Source organism: Aotus nancymaae, unplaced genomic scaffold, assembly GCF_030222135.1.
Source record: "Aotus nancymaae isolate 86718 unplaced genomic scaffold, 86718_ANA_hifiasm-v0.15.2.pri h1tg000161l, whole genome shotgun sequence".
NCBI lineage: Eukaryota > Metazoa > Chordata > Mammalia > Primates > Aotidae > Aotus > Aotus nancymaae.
In genome coordinates, this window is record NW_026988576.1 from 187,400 (window position 1) to 204,362 (window position 16,963).

The window sequence follows — 16,963 nt, forward strand, 5'->3', positions numbered from 1 at the left end:
AGGCACCCGCCACTACACCTGGCTAAATTTTGTATTTTTAGTAGAGAGGGGCCAGGCTGGTCTTGAACTCCTGACCTCATGATTTGCCCGCCTTAGCCCCCAAAGTGCTGGGATTACAGGCGTGAGCCACCGCGCCCGGCCTTCTCTCTGCTTTTAATGACAATTCATTCTTTGTGTGATGGATTTTCAGCAAAATTGTACTTATTTTTCAGGGGTTGGACTGGATATAACTTCTTCATGAACTCCTGTCATTAGTTCTCCATAGCACAAAACTCTTATTGTTTACTTTTTATTTTTTTTTGCTAGATTGTAAGCTCCATTTACCAGGTAGCTATTGGGCAAGCGTTGCCTCACATAGACTGTAGTCCAGTAAAAGTTTTGTATTAATGATATTTTGTTTCAAGAGACACACTTCCATGAAGAGGAGAATTCAGAAGTGACTACTTAAATGTTTCTTGATATTCACATAGATGTTTACACTCAATAGGTGCATGCAATTAATCCTTTTTCAGAAAAGTTTGTGCGTGGGTAGATTACATTTTTATTAACCAAATCAATTCTTTTAATGTACTGAGAGAATTCCAGGAATCTAAGAATACTTAATTATATGGCAAACTGATTTTTTTATGTGAAAAAAATCTTCTGAAATAAAAAATAATCAACTCGTGACTTTTCTGCCGTTTCAGTTTGCTTTTTCATAGGCTGGATTTATTGAAGCATTGTACAGCTTCAATGTCTACCTCACTTACATGAAAATGGGTTTCACATGTCAATCAATTTTTTTATAAGTGTGTGATCATTGAATTCTAAGATACATTTTAGGTTTTTTTTGTTTTGTTTTGTTTTGTTTTCCTTTATTTGAGATGGAGTCTCGCAATGCTGCCTGGGCTGGAGTGCAATGGCATGATCTCAGCTCACTACAACCTCCTCCTCTGAGGTTCAAGTGATTCTCCTGTCTCTGCCTCCTGAGTAGCTGGGATTACAAGCACCTGACATCACACCTGGCTAATTTTTGTATTTTTATTAGAGATGGGGTTTCACTGTGTTTGCCAGGCTGCTCTTAAACTCCTGACCTCACTGACCTCACGATCTGCCCGCCTTGGCCTCCCAAAGTGCTGGGATTATTGGCGTAAGCCTAGCCTAGGTATTTTTTTACACTGAAAAAAAACAGAGATCTTTGAAAATCATTAAAACATTTTAATGTAAATGCAAAATACTTATTGGTAAAAATAAAAATTAAAATATTTTAATAATCAGATATCAATTGGAAGTACTATTCCAAAACTCTAATATGATATGTAGAGTACTAGGGAGATGCTTATTTAATCATGAAACCTACCTGCTACTGATTTGATTCTTTAATGTAGGTTGCAACACCCATTTCTAGTGCAGCAATTATCATGATCATCTCTCTATATTTCCTTCCAGCCCCCTTCTAGGTATTGCTGAGCTGAGCTGCTTATTTATGATCTTCTGAGTCTGTGCCTGCTTCAACTTTGTTGGAAACAAACTAATGCAACTAAGAAATGGAGAGAGAATAGGAGGTGGACAGGAAAACAGCAAGATCCTGGAGTCAGGCCCAGGGAAAAAGGGTTACCCTGGCAACGTGACGTACTGTGAGGAAGATGACTCAGGCCCATGGTGACAGGAAATGAATCAGGCCACACTGTGACCAGAGGAACCACTTCAGAGGCAGACAATGATTCAGCTTTGGTGAAAGTCAAGTAATGAACACGCCACACTTCACTTTTGCATCGCTAAGAGGCACTGTCTGCGGTTCGCCTGTTCCTTGCCCAGCGATCTGCGTGGAGGAGAGCTGCTTACCTCCGCCAGGTAGAATTCGTCGTACTGTCTCCTGAAGTTTTCTCCTTTGTAGTAGTTGCTAGCCGCCACGATCACGTCCACAGTCACCATGCTCAGGATGAACATGTGGAAGACGGATGACCGCATCATTTTCTGAGGGGGCAAAACAGACAGACTTTTAACAAAGAAATAAATCTCATGATAAAATGTAATTGATAGGCTTAGGCCTTGGCTGACAGCACCTTTGTGATATACTGCTATGCAAAACAGGGCTTCCAAGATAAAGCCATCAATGTCCCATACTGCTGAATGGGGAGGGCAAGGGAACCTTTCTTTCAGACAGCTAAATAATGACTAGGAAGATGGTTTCAGAGACTTTTGATGAAAAATGGAAAACATATATCATTTAATTTGTGTATAGCTTGCATCTTAATTTTCTTATTGGTTGGTTGGGTAGTATTTATCCTTAATTCTGACTGTATGAATAAACGGCTTTTAAAAAGCTGGTAACACAAAACAAGTATTACTTTATTCTGTGTTAAGGGAACAAGTATTCCTTCATTCTGTGTTAAGGGAGAATACCGTGGACAAAAACATTTTAGAGAAGTAAGAGAAACCTAAGATTTGTTTTTCACTTATTATTTCCATAAATAATTGTTGAAAATTTTACTACAGCTTCTAGTAAGTGACATCTACATTGTACTTGCTATCTATCTGGAGTCTTTCTAGATGCTTTACATAAATCAACTCATCGTAGCCCTAGGAACTTATCTAATAAGGAAACTGAGGATCAAAGAGGTTAAATAACTTTCCCATTGTCACACGGGGCTTGAAAATGGACTCGATACTGGAACCCAAGTCTGACCCAAGTCTACTGCCTACATTAAGACAGAGATAATGACACATTTAAAAATAATGGCTATTATTATAAAGGCCATCCTATATTAAATGCTTACTATGTTCTAGGCCATATTATTTGCATTAAAATATTTATGGGTCCATAGTAAGTATATATATATATTATATTTATACATATATAATATATATACATATATATAAGTATATATATAATATATTTATATATTATATTATATATAATATATTTATATATTATATTATATATAATATATTTATATATTATATTATATATAATATATTTATATATTATATTATATATAATATATTTATATATTATATTATATATAATATATACTTATATATAATACATACTTATATATAATACTTATATTATATATACTTATGTTATATATAATATAATATATAAATATATTATATATACTTATATATATTATATATAATATATATACTTAATATATATAATATATATATTTAATTATATAAGTATATATATTATATACTTAATATATATAATAATATATATACTTTATATATATTATAATATATATAAATATAAATATTTTATATTTACTATGGACCCATAAATATATATATATATATATATATATATATATATTTATGGAGTACATGAGATGTTTTCATACAGGCATGCAATGTGGAATAAGCACATCATGGAGAATGGGGTGTCCTTTGAGCTACAATCATATTACACTCTTTATTTGAAAATGTACAATTATTATTACTGACTGCAGTCACCCTACTGTGCTATCAAATAGTAGGTCCTGTTTATTCTTTCTATTTTTTTGTTCTCATTAACTATCCCTACCTCCCCCGGACCCCCACTACCCATCCCAGCCTCTGGCAACTGTCCTCTACTCTCTATGTCCGTGCGTTTGCTTATCTTGATTTTGTGATCCCACAAATAAGTGAGAACATGTGATGTTTATTTTTGTATGCCTGGCTTATTTCACTTAACATAGTGATCTCCAGTTCCATCCGTGGTCTTGCAAATGACTGGATCTCATTCTGTATTATGGTTCAGTAGTACTCCATTATGTATATGTGCTGCATTTTCTTTATCCATTCATCTATTGATGGACATGTAGGTTGCTTCCAAACCTTGGCTATTGTAAGCAGTACTGCAACAAACACAGGACTGAAGATTTCTCTTAGATATCCTTATTTCCTTTCTTTTAGGTATATGCCCAGGAGTGGGATTGCTAAATCATATGGTAGCTCAATTTTCAGTTTTTTTGAGGAACCTTCAAACTGTTCTTCACAGTGGTTGTACTAATTTACATTCCCACCAACAGTGTACAAGGGTTCCTTTTCCTCTGCATTCTCACCAGCATTTATTATTGCCTGACTTTTGAAAACAAACCATTTTAGCTGGGGCAATATGATGTCTCATTGTAGTTTTGATTTGCATTTCTCTGATGATCAATGATGTTGAGCACCTTTTCATATGCCTGTTTGCCATTTGTATGACTTCTTTCGAGAAATGTCTATTCAAATCTTTTGCCCGTTTTTTGATCAGATTATTAGATTTTTCCTATAGAGTTGTTTGAGGTCCTTATCTATTCAGAGGGGTGGTTTGCAAATATTTTCTCCCATTCTGTGTGTTGTCTCTTCACTCTATTAATTGTATCATTTGCTATGAAGAAGCTTTGTAACTTGATGTAATCCTGTTTGTCCATTTTTGCTTTGGCTGCCTGTGCTTATGGGGCATTGCTCATAAAATCTTTGCCCAGTCCAATGTCCTGGAGATTTCCCCCCGTGTTTTCTTGTAGTAATTTCATAGTTTGAGGTTAGATTTAAGTCTTTAATTCATTTGATTTGTGTACATTGTGAGAGACAGGGGTCTAGTTTCTTCTGCATATGGAGGTCCAGTTTTCCCAGGACCATTTATTGAAGAAACTGTCTTTTCCCAGTGTATGTTCTTGGCAACTTTGTCAAAAATAAGTTCATTGTAGGTGTGTGGATTTCTTTCTGGGTTCTCTATTCTGTTCCATTGGTCTATGTGTCTTTTTGTATGCCAGTGCCATGATATTTTGGTTACTATAGCTCTGTATTATAATTTGAAGTCAGGTAATTTGATTTTTCCAGCTTTGTTCATTTTGCTTAGGATAGCTTTGGCTCTTTCGGATCTTTTGTGGTTTCATATAAATTTTAGATTTTTTTTTCTATTTCTGTGAAGAGTATCATTGGTATTTTGAAAGGGATTTAATTGCATCTGTAGACTTCTTTGGGTAGTAGGAACATTTTGACAATCTTGATTCTTCCAATTCATGAACAAGCAATATTTTTTTGTCCACTTTTGGTGTCCTCTTCAATTTCTTTCCTCAGTGTTTTATAGTGTTGATTATAGAGACCTTTCAATTTTTTGCTTAATTCCAAGATATTTTATTTTATTTGTAGCTATTATAAATGGGATTACTTTCTTGATTTCTTTTTCAGATTGTTTGCTCTTGGCATATAGAAGTGCAACTGATTTTTGTATGTTGATTTTGTATCCTAGAACATTACTGAATTTGTTCATCAGTTTTAATAGTTTCCTTGTGGAGTCTTTAGGTTTTTCCAAATATAAGATCATGTCATCTGCAAACAAGGATAATTTGGCTTCTTCCTTTCCAATTTGGATGCCCTTTATATCTTTCTCTTATCCAACTGTTCAGTCTCGGACTTCCAGTACATTGTCGAATAACAGAGGTGACAGTGGGCATCCTTGTCATGTTCCAGATCTTAGAGGAAAGGCTTTCAGTTTTGCCCATTCAGTATGATACTAGCTGTGGGTCTGTCACATACGGCTTTTATTATGTTGCAGTATGTTCCTTCTATCCCCAGTTTTGTTGAGGGGTTTTACCATGAAGAGATGTTGAATTTTGCCAAAATTTTTTTTAGCATCAATTGAAATAATCATATAGTTTTTATCCTTCATTCTGTTGATATGATGTATCACACTGATTTATTTGCATATGTTGAGCCATCCTTGTATCCCAGGGATAAGTCCCACTTGGTCATGATCCCTATTACTCATATGTTATTTATTTTATTTGTGTTAATATCCACTATAGCTCTATATGGTGAGATACATTACTCACATTTCACAGAATTCAGAGAGACTAAGTCATTTTTCCAAGGTCACACAGCAAGTGCTCTACAGAATCGGGCTAGTGTATTTAAATACTCTAGTCTATTTAAAGTCCATTCTGGGGCCCACTGCCCACTGTGGGGTAGAGAATACTTAAATGGAGAGACCGGAGGCTGAAGGCCCTGGGCAGCAGAAAAAGGAGAGAGAAGCAGACCTATGGAAAGGAACTGAGCACAAACAACAAACCACCGAGCCACATCTGCCCAGGGACTAGTGCCACCGCACATCCTCTTTCTGAGGTCTCATTTCTTCTGGGTACTTATGGACAAATACCCTTACCATCCGATCTGACCTGAGAATCCTTTAGTCCTTGCAACTCAAAGAACCTAACCAAAGCACAGCCTTAAAATGAGATAAGAGAAGAAGGACTGCCTCCTCTGAGCACTGCCAATGTCTCTATGACTCTATGTATGTGTTTCATGGGGTCTTCCTTATCCTACAGCATGAGCAATGGGCCAAACTGCCTGAAGCTGAAACTCCACCACTGACTGGCACTGTAGCTTAAACCTCTGTTTTCCCATTGGTAAAGTGGAGAAAATAGTACCTACTCCAAAGGGTTGTTATCAATTTTAAATGAGTCAATATTTGTAGAGGGCTTAGAATGGTGATTATACTTACAAGTATTCTATGAAGGTTTGCAGAGAAAAGGAATGCAATTTTGTGAATCAAGTATTTTTCTGTTCAGGAATGAGAAATTACCCACAAGGTTGAAGAATTAATTTTGTTGTATATCAGACTAAGTCCAGAATCAAATGAGGTAAGTAACATTGATAAGGGTCTAATCATTTGAGACATGCCAGTGACATTGAGAAAGTAGATTTTTTTTTAAGGCTTCCTGTCATCATGGCTATTGATGCATATCCATTTGCCTTTGACTTTATTTTACAGGTAATACAAAACCAAATTCCAGAGCTGCCAATCAACATGTTTACATGCATATCAATTTACTTGCAGAAATGATTGACCTTCATAACACAGATAGGCAAATCATCTGGCACATTTCTATGCTCATTAAAATTTTTATTGTTATATAGTCTTTCTTGCACTATGAGAGTTAAATTCCATAGCTATTATTCCTTTTATATACTCCTTTCAGCATAATGTTCTATTAAAAACATTTCTGCTGATTTCCATTTCATCTGCATGGCAGAAAAGCCACAACTTTCTCTATTTTCCTTAGCTATGGATTTATGTCTTAAGTAAACTGTTATTACTGAAAGGTCCAAACAAAGCTTTTAGCCATGGCTGTCAAAAAACTTTTAAATTGGTTTTGTAACTGTCACAGCTTCATTTTGGTGCTGTCATTATAATTAGGTTGTTTTTTGTCTGAATGTCTACGTGTCCCTGTTGGTTCAAGTTATTAAAATAATCACTTACAATGGATTTTGATACACTATAATCATTGCGTAGCTGACTTTCTCCAAAGCAGTAACTTTCAAGTATTAAATAAGAATTAAGGTGATAAATATGTGCAGTAGATACATTTAAATATTAAAATCAGTAGCTCCAGCTTTAAAGTTAGAGCTAGTGGCATAGCCCACTTCAACTCTATTCAATTCAGCCAGTGCTTGAAAGTGGCTATCAGTTTCTTTAATGTAAAAAGGCTGATGACATTACATGTAGACTCATGCTTCTATCTATAGGAAAGTCCAAATTTGTACTTTTCAATTTTTTATTTTGTAATAAAAATTCATATAGAGGAAAATGTTAAAATTGAGTCAGTACTACAAAATATTATATGACTTGAGGACCTCACAATTGCATTATTTAATAACGGATGCAGGATCTATCTCTCTACTTATCTATGTAGACAGATGAACACATACATCTCTAGTATATATGTGTGTGTGTGTACATATATATGTATATTTGCATATGTGTGGGCATATTTTTTATTTATATATTTTAATATAAGATCCTTTAAGCCCTTTATATACATTCAATGTCTTAAAGTTTCCTTTAATTGCAATGTTATTTTGGTTTACTTTTTTTTTTAAAAAAGAGAAGTTTTGGACATGTTTTGGCTAAATTGGCTTTGATCCAAGAATTACTTACCTGTGAATATGATAGTTGGAATTTTCAAAATACAAAGAATCTACACTAGGATAATCCCTGAGGCAGCATTATCTGTCGGGAATGCTTTAGAACATTGTTACTCAAAGTGTGGTCTCTGGACCAGCAACATCGTGGAAGCTTATTAAGAATGCAGGATCTCAGGCCCCATCCCAGGCCTACTGAATCAGTATCTGTTTCTTTAACATGGTTCCCAGGTGATTCATAGCATGTTGAATTTTGAGAAGCACTGTTGTAGAAGATACTCCTTAAAAGCAGGCTGCACTGGGTGACCTATAAAATTATGCACAACTTCACAGTTTCATGATTCTAAAAGTCTATAATGGCTAGAACAGAATATCACAGATACTGGCTGGAATGTTATATGTTGGGTGACACCGACACAAAAATGGCTGCCAACCTTGTCCCCATACCCCAGCTCCATGGTCGAATATCAACTAAATCCATTTGGCTTTATGAAGACAAAGCATGTGTTAGTTTTGCAACCATTTGGAGGCATTGTAAAGACACCATTATAGATCTCATAAAGTTAAGAAATGCGAATGCAGGTGGCCTGCAGGAGGTGAAAAAGGCAAGGAAACCATTTCTTCCCCAGCGTCTCCAAAAGCAATGCAGCCTTGCTGATACCTTGTGTTTAGCCTAATGAAGCCCATTTGGACTTCTAATTGCAGTTGTAAGATAATAAATGTGTGTGGTTTTAAGTCACTGAATTTGTGGTTATTTGTTACAGCAGCAATAGGAAACTAACACAGCATTGTCAACGATTTAAACAGACACCAGCTCAAATCATCTTCTACACCAGCTCAAATCACCTTCTATGAAACATGATTGTATAAAAGTGCCCACGGCTACAAAATGCTACCTGACCATAGGGTTCCACACAAGGGGACTTGTTGAGGGGCGGGGCGGTCTCTGTAACATTGACAACTACAAATATAAAGCTCACAATAGCAACCAACGCTTTTGTCCTGCTTTGTGTCAGAAAGTGTGATGAGACAATGAATCTGGAATAATGGGACTGAGTCCAACCTCAAGCAGAAGAACAAGAAAGGTCACTTTTCCCAATACTGATTCTCAGTCCTGTTGTGAAAGCAAACCCCTCAGGAGACTGTGGAGGTCTAAGCCAAACACAGGGAGGGCTCCTCACGCAATTAAAATGGACACCAACAGGATAGATTACTGAAATAAGAGCTTCTGTTTCCTGGAGGGCTTGGTTTGTGCCAAGATTCATTCCAAGCATGTTGCTTGCTGAGGTAGTAACATCTTTAATTCTCAACAACTCTGTGAGATAGATACTTTTGCACCCCCTTTTACAGATGGAGAAACAGGCTCAGAAAGTCTAAGTAGATTTCTAAGTCCACAGAGATAGAAACATGTCAGCGATTTTGAGCCCAAAGAAGGCAGTTTCTTGCCCTCTATCAGGCAGTCAAAATTCATCAGTCAACATTGCTCTAAATATTAAAAAAGAATGAGAGCAGCTTCCTTACCAAGTATTTGTGGTTGGATAGAAGGTCTAAGTACATGCACCCTGCGTTTGAAAGCTGACGACAATCTGTTCTTTACAGAAAGGTTTAAGATTGCCCTGGTTTAATGGAATGTCAATTTTGAAGACAGGATGAGCTGAGTTTAAGTCTTGTCTCTGTGGCTGATTTAACCTCTCTGTGACTCAGTTTTCTCATAGAGGAAATGAGTATGATGACATCTACATCTTTTGGCTGTAACTTGAAAATAAATGAGACTTCAGTGTGGAGTCTAACCTGTAGTGGGCACTGTGCACTCTGTAACTGTCATGATTTCCGTCTTGGAAAACACTCTAAGGATTTAAAAGTAGAGATGCTTTGGGGAAGCAACTTGACTTATGGGGAAGGTCTGAAGGTATAACATGAGAAATCAAGTGAAAGAGATCAGTAATCTTGAGATGGACTGTGAACATTTATAAACTTTCAAAAAGATCTAAAGCTATCTTATCTTTTTTGTGGTATAAATGCTTAAGTACTTTATGAAAGCTGTTTCTCTTAAATTTCTTCAGTAATTTTTCCTATGAACAGTAACTTAACGATTCTGAAGACTGTAGGCAAAGAGACGAAATAGTGGTCCTAGAGGTTGCAATAAATATAAATTAGGATAATGAATATTACAGCTCAGAAATAAAATCAGTCTTTAAATTGCTGCTTGAGTAAAATAACTCACTTTAGTAAAAAAAAGTTTCATCCACTGAATACTGCCTCAGCCATGTACTAAAAGTTGTATTTTAATTGGGTTTTGAAATAAACATATTTGGAGAACAATGCAATTACATGAAGAAATTCTCAGAAACCAGCTTGCATATGAGCCATGAACATAAGAACAAGGACACAATGTAAAAGACCAAATGCATAAAACCTAAAATAAATCTCCCATTTGCAAGTGGTACATCTTTTGCTTCCCTTATTTAGAAGACATCTGGATATTCATTACTTCTACTATCAATATACACAATTATTCTGTCCAACACAAAGAATTTATATTAAAAAGGCAACACTTAACATCAACACTGAAAACAGAACCAGTGGATGTCCTTAGAGACTGCCTTTCTCATCTGTCTGTTCCTGATGTGTCCTTAGAGACCCAGGACAGAAGGGAATCCACAAGTCAGTCTCCACAAAGGCACCGAGAGTGTATGATACTGGTGGACACCCTGCCAGCTGCCATGCCCTATCAGCGGCTGGCTCTCTTTCTTGGAATGGAGAGCCGAGTAAGGGAAGTCTGAACAGAACCTTTTATTTCTAGGCCATGTGAGTATAGCTTTCACTCTACTCTGTAGGAGTAAGGTTAGATGTCAAATTACAAATCAACAAACTAATATAGATGCAATTTTTTTTCAATCACCAGCTTCTCTTGACTTTACAGCACAAACTAGATTTTAACAAGAAGGAAAAAAACACCACTAACGGCTGGCGTGAAAGAAATCGCCACTGAGCAGGACTGATTATGATGCCAAGCCAGTGATTTTCAATTTCTCTTAGCCTGTGTGAAAGAAGCCAGTGGCCTCGAATTGAATTCACTTCCCGGTATCCACACATCCTTGGCGGTATCCTCCACACTGACTCCAGACTCAGCCATGTGACTTGTTTGGGTCAATGAGATGGTAGCAAAGGTGAGGTAAGTAGAGACTTGGATATATTTGTGTATTAGAACTTACTCTTGCTGCTCTTAGAACCCTGAGCGACCACATCAACTCTCCAGCCTAGCCTGTTGCATGGTGGCCAGGTGGCCATGGGCCCTGTCATTCTCTTCATTCCAATTGACAGCAAGCCACACTCCAAATCAGAGATGCCAGCTGATAAGTGCCTGACCGCAGAGGCAAGGGTGAGCTCAGCCGCAGTCAGCTGAGATTGGCTCAGACTAGCAGGGCTGTTCAACTGATCCACAAATTCAGGAGCAAAAGTTAGTGTCTGTCCAAGCCATTAAGTTTTAGGGTGCCTCGTTGTTTAGCAAAAGCTATTATACCTACCAAGCTGGATTCCTCTTCCTGGCATATTGCTCATTTACATCACTCAGCTTATTATTACTGAAGTGGAGCAATGTGATTGGTTCTCATCACCAGAATGGAAATGGAAGTGATGTGTTGCTTTGAGAAAGGGTGTGCCTTCTCAAAACTCTCTCCCTCTCTCTTCCCCTCTACAGCGATGTTGGAAACTAGGTGCTTTGGATGGAGGCATCAAAATGTGCAGTTTTTGCAAACAAAATTTTGCAACACGTTTACAAAGACATGTATGACATGCATGCATGTATACACCATCTCTGACTGAAGTGGGAGTGCAGCTTGCCTGAGCTGTGCGACGCTGGAGCTGCAGCCACATCTCTCTCCACCTTCATGCTTCCTGATGTCGTGCTGGTGACTTGAAATCGGCTGTGGTGGGAGCATTTACACCATGGAAATTAGCAAATGTTAACAGTCAGGACTCCTGGACTTCAACTCGATTGTTCACCACCCAGCTCTTCTGGCATCTTTGAGTCTGATGTAGGGTATTGGAAAACTCACACATTGATCATAAATAATAACCCTTGTGGGAAAGGGAGACTATTTCATGGGCTTTTCTAAGGTGTTTAGTCTTGTTACTCTAGTCTGGGTCACATACATTATATATAGTCCTACTCTGCTATTCAGAGACTCATTATGAATCGTAACGCCATGGCAGTCACCTAGATACGATGCCTCACTAAGCACTAGGAGCACACAAAAGCCACTTCTGGGCATTGGGATACTGTCACTAAGACCACAGAGATCTGAATATACCAGTTAAAGTAAGAAATATTTAAAATAAAACTTTTCCTATAACCTGTCCAATAAAATCATGTCTTGAATGGATTTAAAACATGGTGTATTTCCTTTATGAAAGCTTCAATTTAGGACAACAGGTGTTTTCCGGAGTGCAATGTCATGATGAATATTCACAATTTAAACTATCTTACACAACCCTACTTAAAATCTCCTTGTTTCCTCACACTTTGTGGCCTACACATTTATGGATTAGTAGGAGGAAGGAGAAGTAAATGATGACATGTACAAAACCTTTCAATTAGCTAACCTATCATTTACGGATTAAGAACTCAGTACCCCCACATGACTTCATTGTTGACTTGGAAGAAAGAATAAAAAATGCTAAAATCTTGGCTTTTAAATAATGAAATATTGACTTTGCTTACTTGGCTGGACATGGGTAATAAAAATGAAAAATATTAGTTATTCCACAATATTTTTCTTTCATGTTTCCTGGTGTCTAGAAAGAGTAGAAAAAACCCACCAATATATATTTTTTTCAGTCTGGTGTTCTTAAACTTCAGTACTCAGTTCCTACAAGGTTGAACTCATAGTAGATTCAACAACAATTTTTGATATGACTTAATTACCCCCATGTACTGAATTGGCCATGGAACATCTTCTCCCTCCTTCTGAGGAAAGCAGCCTCTGGGCTAAACATTTCTCTCTCTCCTGTATTAAATGAAAGCAACATTGGTACTCTACACATAGCCAATTGGACTATGAGCCAAACTTCAGAAAACCAGTTTCCCCTGAGGTGTCTTAGTGAGGATTCCAAAAAGAGGGATGCTCTAACTTAGATGGTGGTCCCAAGACCCTCTCACTTCCCTATCTTTGGCATGTATCAACACAAAGTGAGTAAAACAAGTTAGGACACTACAGTTCAAGTAATAACAATCTTGTTGCTTCAAGGAATATGATCTCCTATTCCAGGAAGTCACACTGTTCTGCTCTGGGCACAAGAAGACCCAGAGTGATGGTCAAGCAAGGAGGCCTCGCTATATACATTCCAGCAATAAGTCTCCGCCCATGGCAGTCACCGGGACTGTCCCTTCATGATCCTCTGATTCTGACATACACTCAAGTGTCAGTGAAATACAAGAGTCAAAATTAAGAATTAAAATGCTAAAATCTTGGCTTTTCAATGAGGAAGTGTTGACCTTGTTTACTTGGCTCGACAGGGGTAATAAGAAAAATCAGAATATTAGTCTTTCCACAAGAATTTTCTCTCATGTTCCCTGATGTCTAGAAAGAGTAGAAAAATCCAATCATTATTTTTTTAGCCTGGTATTCCTAGACTTCAATACTGAGTTCCTAAAAGGCTGGACACACACTGGATTCAACAATTTGAATATACATGATGTTTTGTATTTTTCTCACTAATGCTTCACCAACCACACAGTTACTGAATAATCTCAACAGGTTTTGACAAAAGGTGCTTTCTTAATCTTAGTTATCAGTATTGTTGTGAGTTTTTCTTTATCCTTGTCTTCATGGGTAAGTTAGTAAGAAGTCAGGAAGGGCTACAGTAGGACTGCTAGACAGGTGATACAACGCCATGATGGTTTTAAGATGTCATTGACATTCCCATAGCTAATTAAATTCCTACCTCTAGAATCACTTCAAATTGACTTTTATGTTTATATTTTTATTTTTAGTATTAAACAATGGGCAGATGAACACAAAACTTTTGTCTTAAACTCAAGAGAAAAATTACTAATTCAAAATTGAAGTTAACTGTCCTTTCTAATACACTGTATTTCTAATGCAATGTAGGACCTCACTTGTGATATTTAATGAATGCATAAATAAATAAAATAATTTTGAGCTACATAGAATCTTTAATGAGAGACTCATTTTGCAATAGAGTATTTAGGAAAAACATAAAAATAAATGTGAAGGACTGAACTGCCTGAGATATACAAAGTGATTTACATTGTAGATTATGTCTAAACCAGAGTGCATAAGGCATCATATTGCCTCTCCAAGCCCTTCTACTGTGGACTGTGTTGAACACTGAGAAAACACATAGCAGCTTCAAGCCCTGGCTTAAGGCTTAAAGAAGGCTGCGTGTTTAACCTGGAAATCAAGACTTGCAAAACAAAATCAAACAAAAAAAACCCCTCATCCTTCATTTTTTCCAAAGGTGGCAATGCAAAAAGTCTTCGGTGATGGAAATGTGTCTCTGATGAACATTTTATAAATGCTTGGCAGAAGTTAGTGCATGTCTCCTAATTCATATAATTGTAAACACTCAAGAGTTACAGGACTGATTCAAACTGGAGGATGAAAATATAATACAAGACTGGAATTTAGTTAGAGATAACATGGCATGCAAATAATTTAAAAATGTTTTGAATATTTCTTCCAATGAGGTTTAAAAATCAAAGAAGCAAAACTGTTTAATTGCCAGTAAGACAGATAAACAAATAAATAAAAATAACACTAATAATTTAATCTTACTTTTTATTATAATATGCCTGGTCTTCTGATGTCTATTTTAAATATAATTATTATTTGAAATATAATCATGATATATTAAATACATATTGAATATATATCTGAATAAATATATTGGATATTTAGCATTGAGGATTTATACAATTGGCACCTCTGTTTAATTTATTTGGCCACTGGCTTCACGATTACAATAGGCCTTTTCAAGTAGCATTTTAGCTACCCCTTTTCACATTTAGCTATTGTATTTTTCCTGGTTTTAATATTTATTCCAGGTAATTATAGCATAACCGTTTTTATATTCACTTTTTCCTACAAACTTTTCCTCCAAGGAGTTGTTTTATATTCCTCTGAGAAACTGAAAATTAATGTGTGTGTGTGCCTTTGTGTGTGAGTGTATGTGTGTGTGAGCATGCATGAGTGTGTACAAGTGTGTTTATGCATGTGTGTGTGCATGTGTGGGCACAAGCATGTGTCTGTGTCACTGTGTCACTGTGAGTGTGCATGTGTGAATGTGTATAAGTGTGTGTATGTATGTCTGGGTGCATGTGTGTGCATGTGTGTCTGTAACTGTGTCACTGTGTGAGTTTATGTGCATGTCTGAGGTATGTGTGTGTGTGCTTAAGCGTGTATGTGTATATCCATGTATGTGCATGTGTGTGCATGTTTGCATGTGTGTGTGACTGTCACTGTGTGTGTATGTGTGTGAGGTGCGTGGGCATGTAAAAATGAGTATATCCATGTGTGTGCATGTGTTTGTGACTGTGTGTGTATATGTGAGGTGTGTGAGCGTGCATGAGCATGTATAAGTGTATGTGTGTGCATATGCATATGTGTGTGTGCATGTGTGTCTGTGACTGTCATAGTGTGTAAGTATATGTGCATGTGTGAGCATGCATGACCGTGTATATGTATGTATGTGTGTGCATGAATGTGCATGTGTGTGTCTGTGTCACTGTGTGTGTTTGAGGTGTGTGTGCATGTGTGTGAGCATGTGTGAGCCTGTACGAGTGTATGTGTGTGTACATATGTGTGCATTTATGTGTGTGACTCTGTCCCTGTGTGTCCCTGTGTGCATGCATGCATGCATGTGTGTGTGTGTGCACACACATGTGCGCATTTAGGAGAAACATGATTTGACACCTGTCTAGGGGAAGAGTAAGATTTGGGTCTGGTGTGTGTGAGCCTGTGTTGTTCTGCACATGAACGCACCTGGGTGTGCACAACCACGTATAATCCAGCAAGTCTTTGCCAAGTGCCTATCGTGAATGAGGCAACAGAGAAGAAAGAGAAATGAAAAAGAAAATGACCAAATATAATCAAGGAATCAGAGGGGCAGCTTTGACCTGATTTTGAGGGCAGGGATATGAAGGTGGAGTGAAGAGAAAGACTCAAAAAATTTCAAAATACTGAATTAATGACAGAATTGAAGTCAGATCAGATTGTATTTGGAGAGGACAAAAGGAAAAGCAACAGGTTGGTTGGGAGGTGTCTGGAAATGCAGGGAAAACCTCCTTTCTTTGTGGGAACGGGTTGGGGAGAGGGGTGCATTTAGTTTCTATGATGAGAAGGGTGATGTGTCTGTGAGAATGCCTGGGAAACAGGCCTGCTGGACATTTGGAAGCACACTTCTAAAATCTTGGAAAGGAAGCAAGGCTGGCCCTAAAGGCTGGAGTCACTGGGTCAGGGGCCTGCGAGAGAGCCGACTTCCTGGAAATGGGCAGGATACTTCCTGGAAATGGTGAACAGCACTGAGAGAGTGCGCGGATGGCAATGATAGACCTGTCTACGGAGCGAACGGCCTGCAGCATCCACACACTGTGTCTGTATGTACAGTCCATCATCTCTAATTCTTACAAAACCCCGAGAGATGTTAATGATCCTCACTTTTCAGGTTATGAAACTGAGGCTTAGAGAAATTAATCAAATTGTCCCAGGTGCTCCTTGGCCACACGGTCTTAGCTGGATGGCACTGTCTTCTCACGCTGGTCTGTGAGTGTAGAAGAGGTTAGCTTCTTGAGGGAAACTACATTCTCATGGCCTCCGTCAATTCTTGAAATGATCTGCCAGTTTGTGGGAAGGTTCATGAAGAAGAAAGACACTTTCAGGAGTGCCTAGGATGTCACTTCATCACATGAAATGCTCACATCACACAGACCACCTCCCCTCAATCTTAGCCTTCGGTGGAAATGTTTTCAAAGAGCATTAAAACACGACAGGAATGATTCTGCCACCATTTGACCTACTTTCGGCAAGAGCCTGTTACCTCCCTCTGTTTTGCACAGAAGGAGGCACAC

General features: G+C 37.5%; 1 protein-coding gene across 1 annotated transcript in view; it reads right to left on the reverse strand.

The window, feature by feature from the left end:
• NALCN (sodium leak channel, non-selective) overlaps positions 1 to 16,963 on the reverse strand; it is a gene marked incomplete at its 3' end in the record, with an annotated part of 335,842 nt that overhangs the window by 187,393 nt on the left and 131,486 nt on the right. The window contains exon 11 of the mRNA XM_064371774.1: positions 1,825 to 1,956. Within this exon, the coding sequence (XP_064227844.1) occupies positions 1,825 to 1,956 (132 nt within the window). The remainder of the gene's footprint in view (positions 1 to 1,824; positions 1,957 to 16,963) is intronic.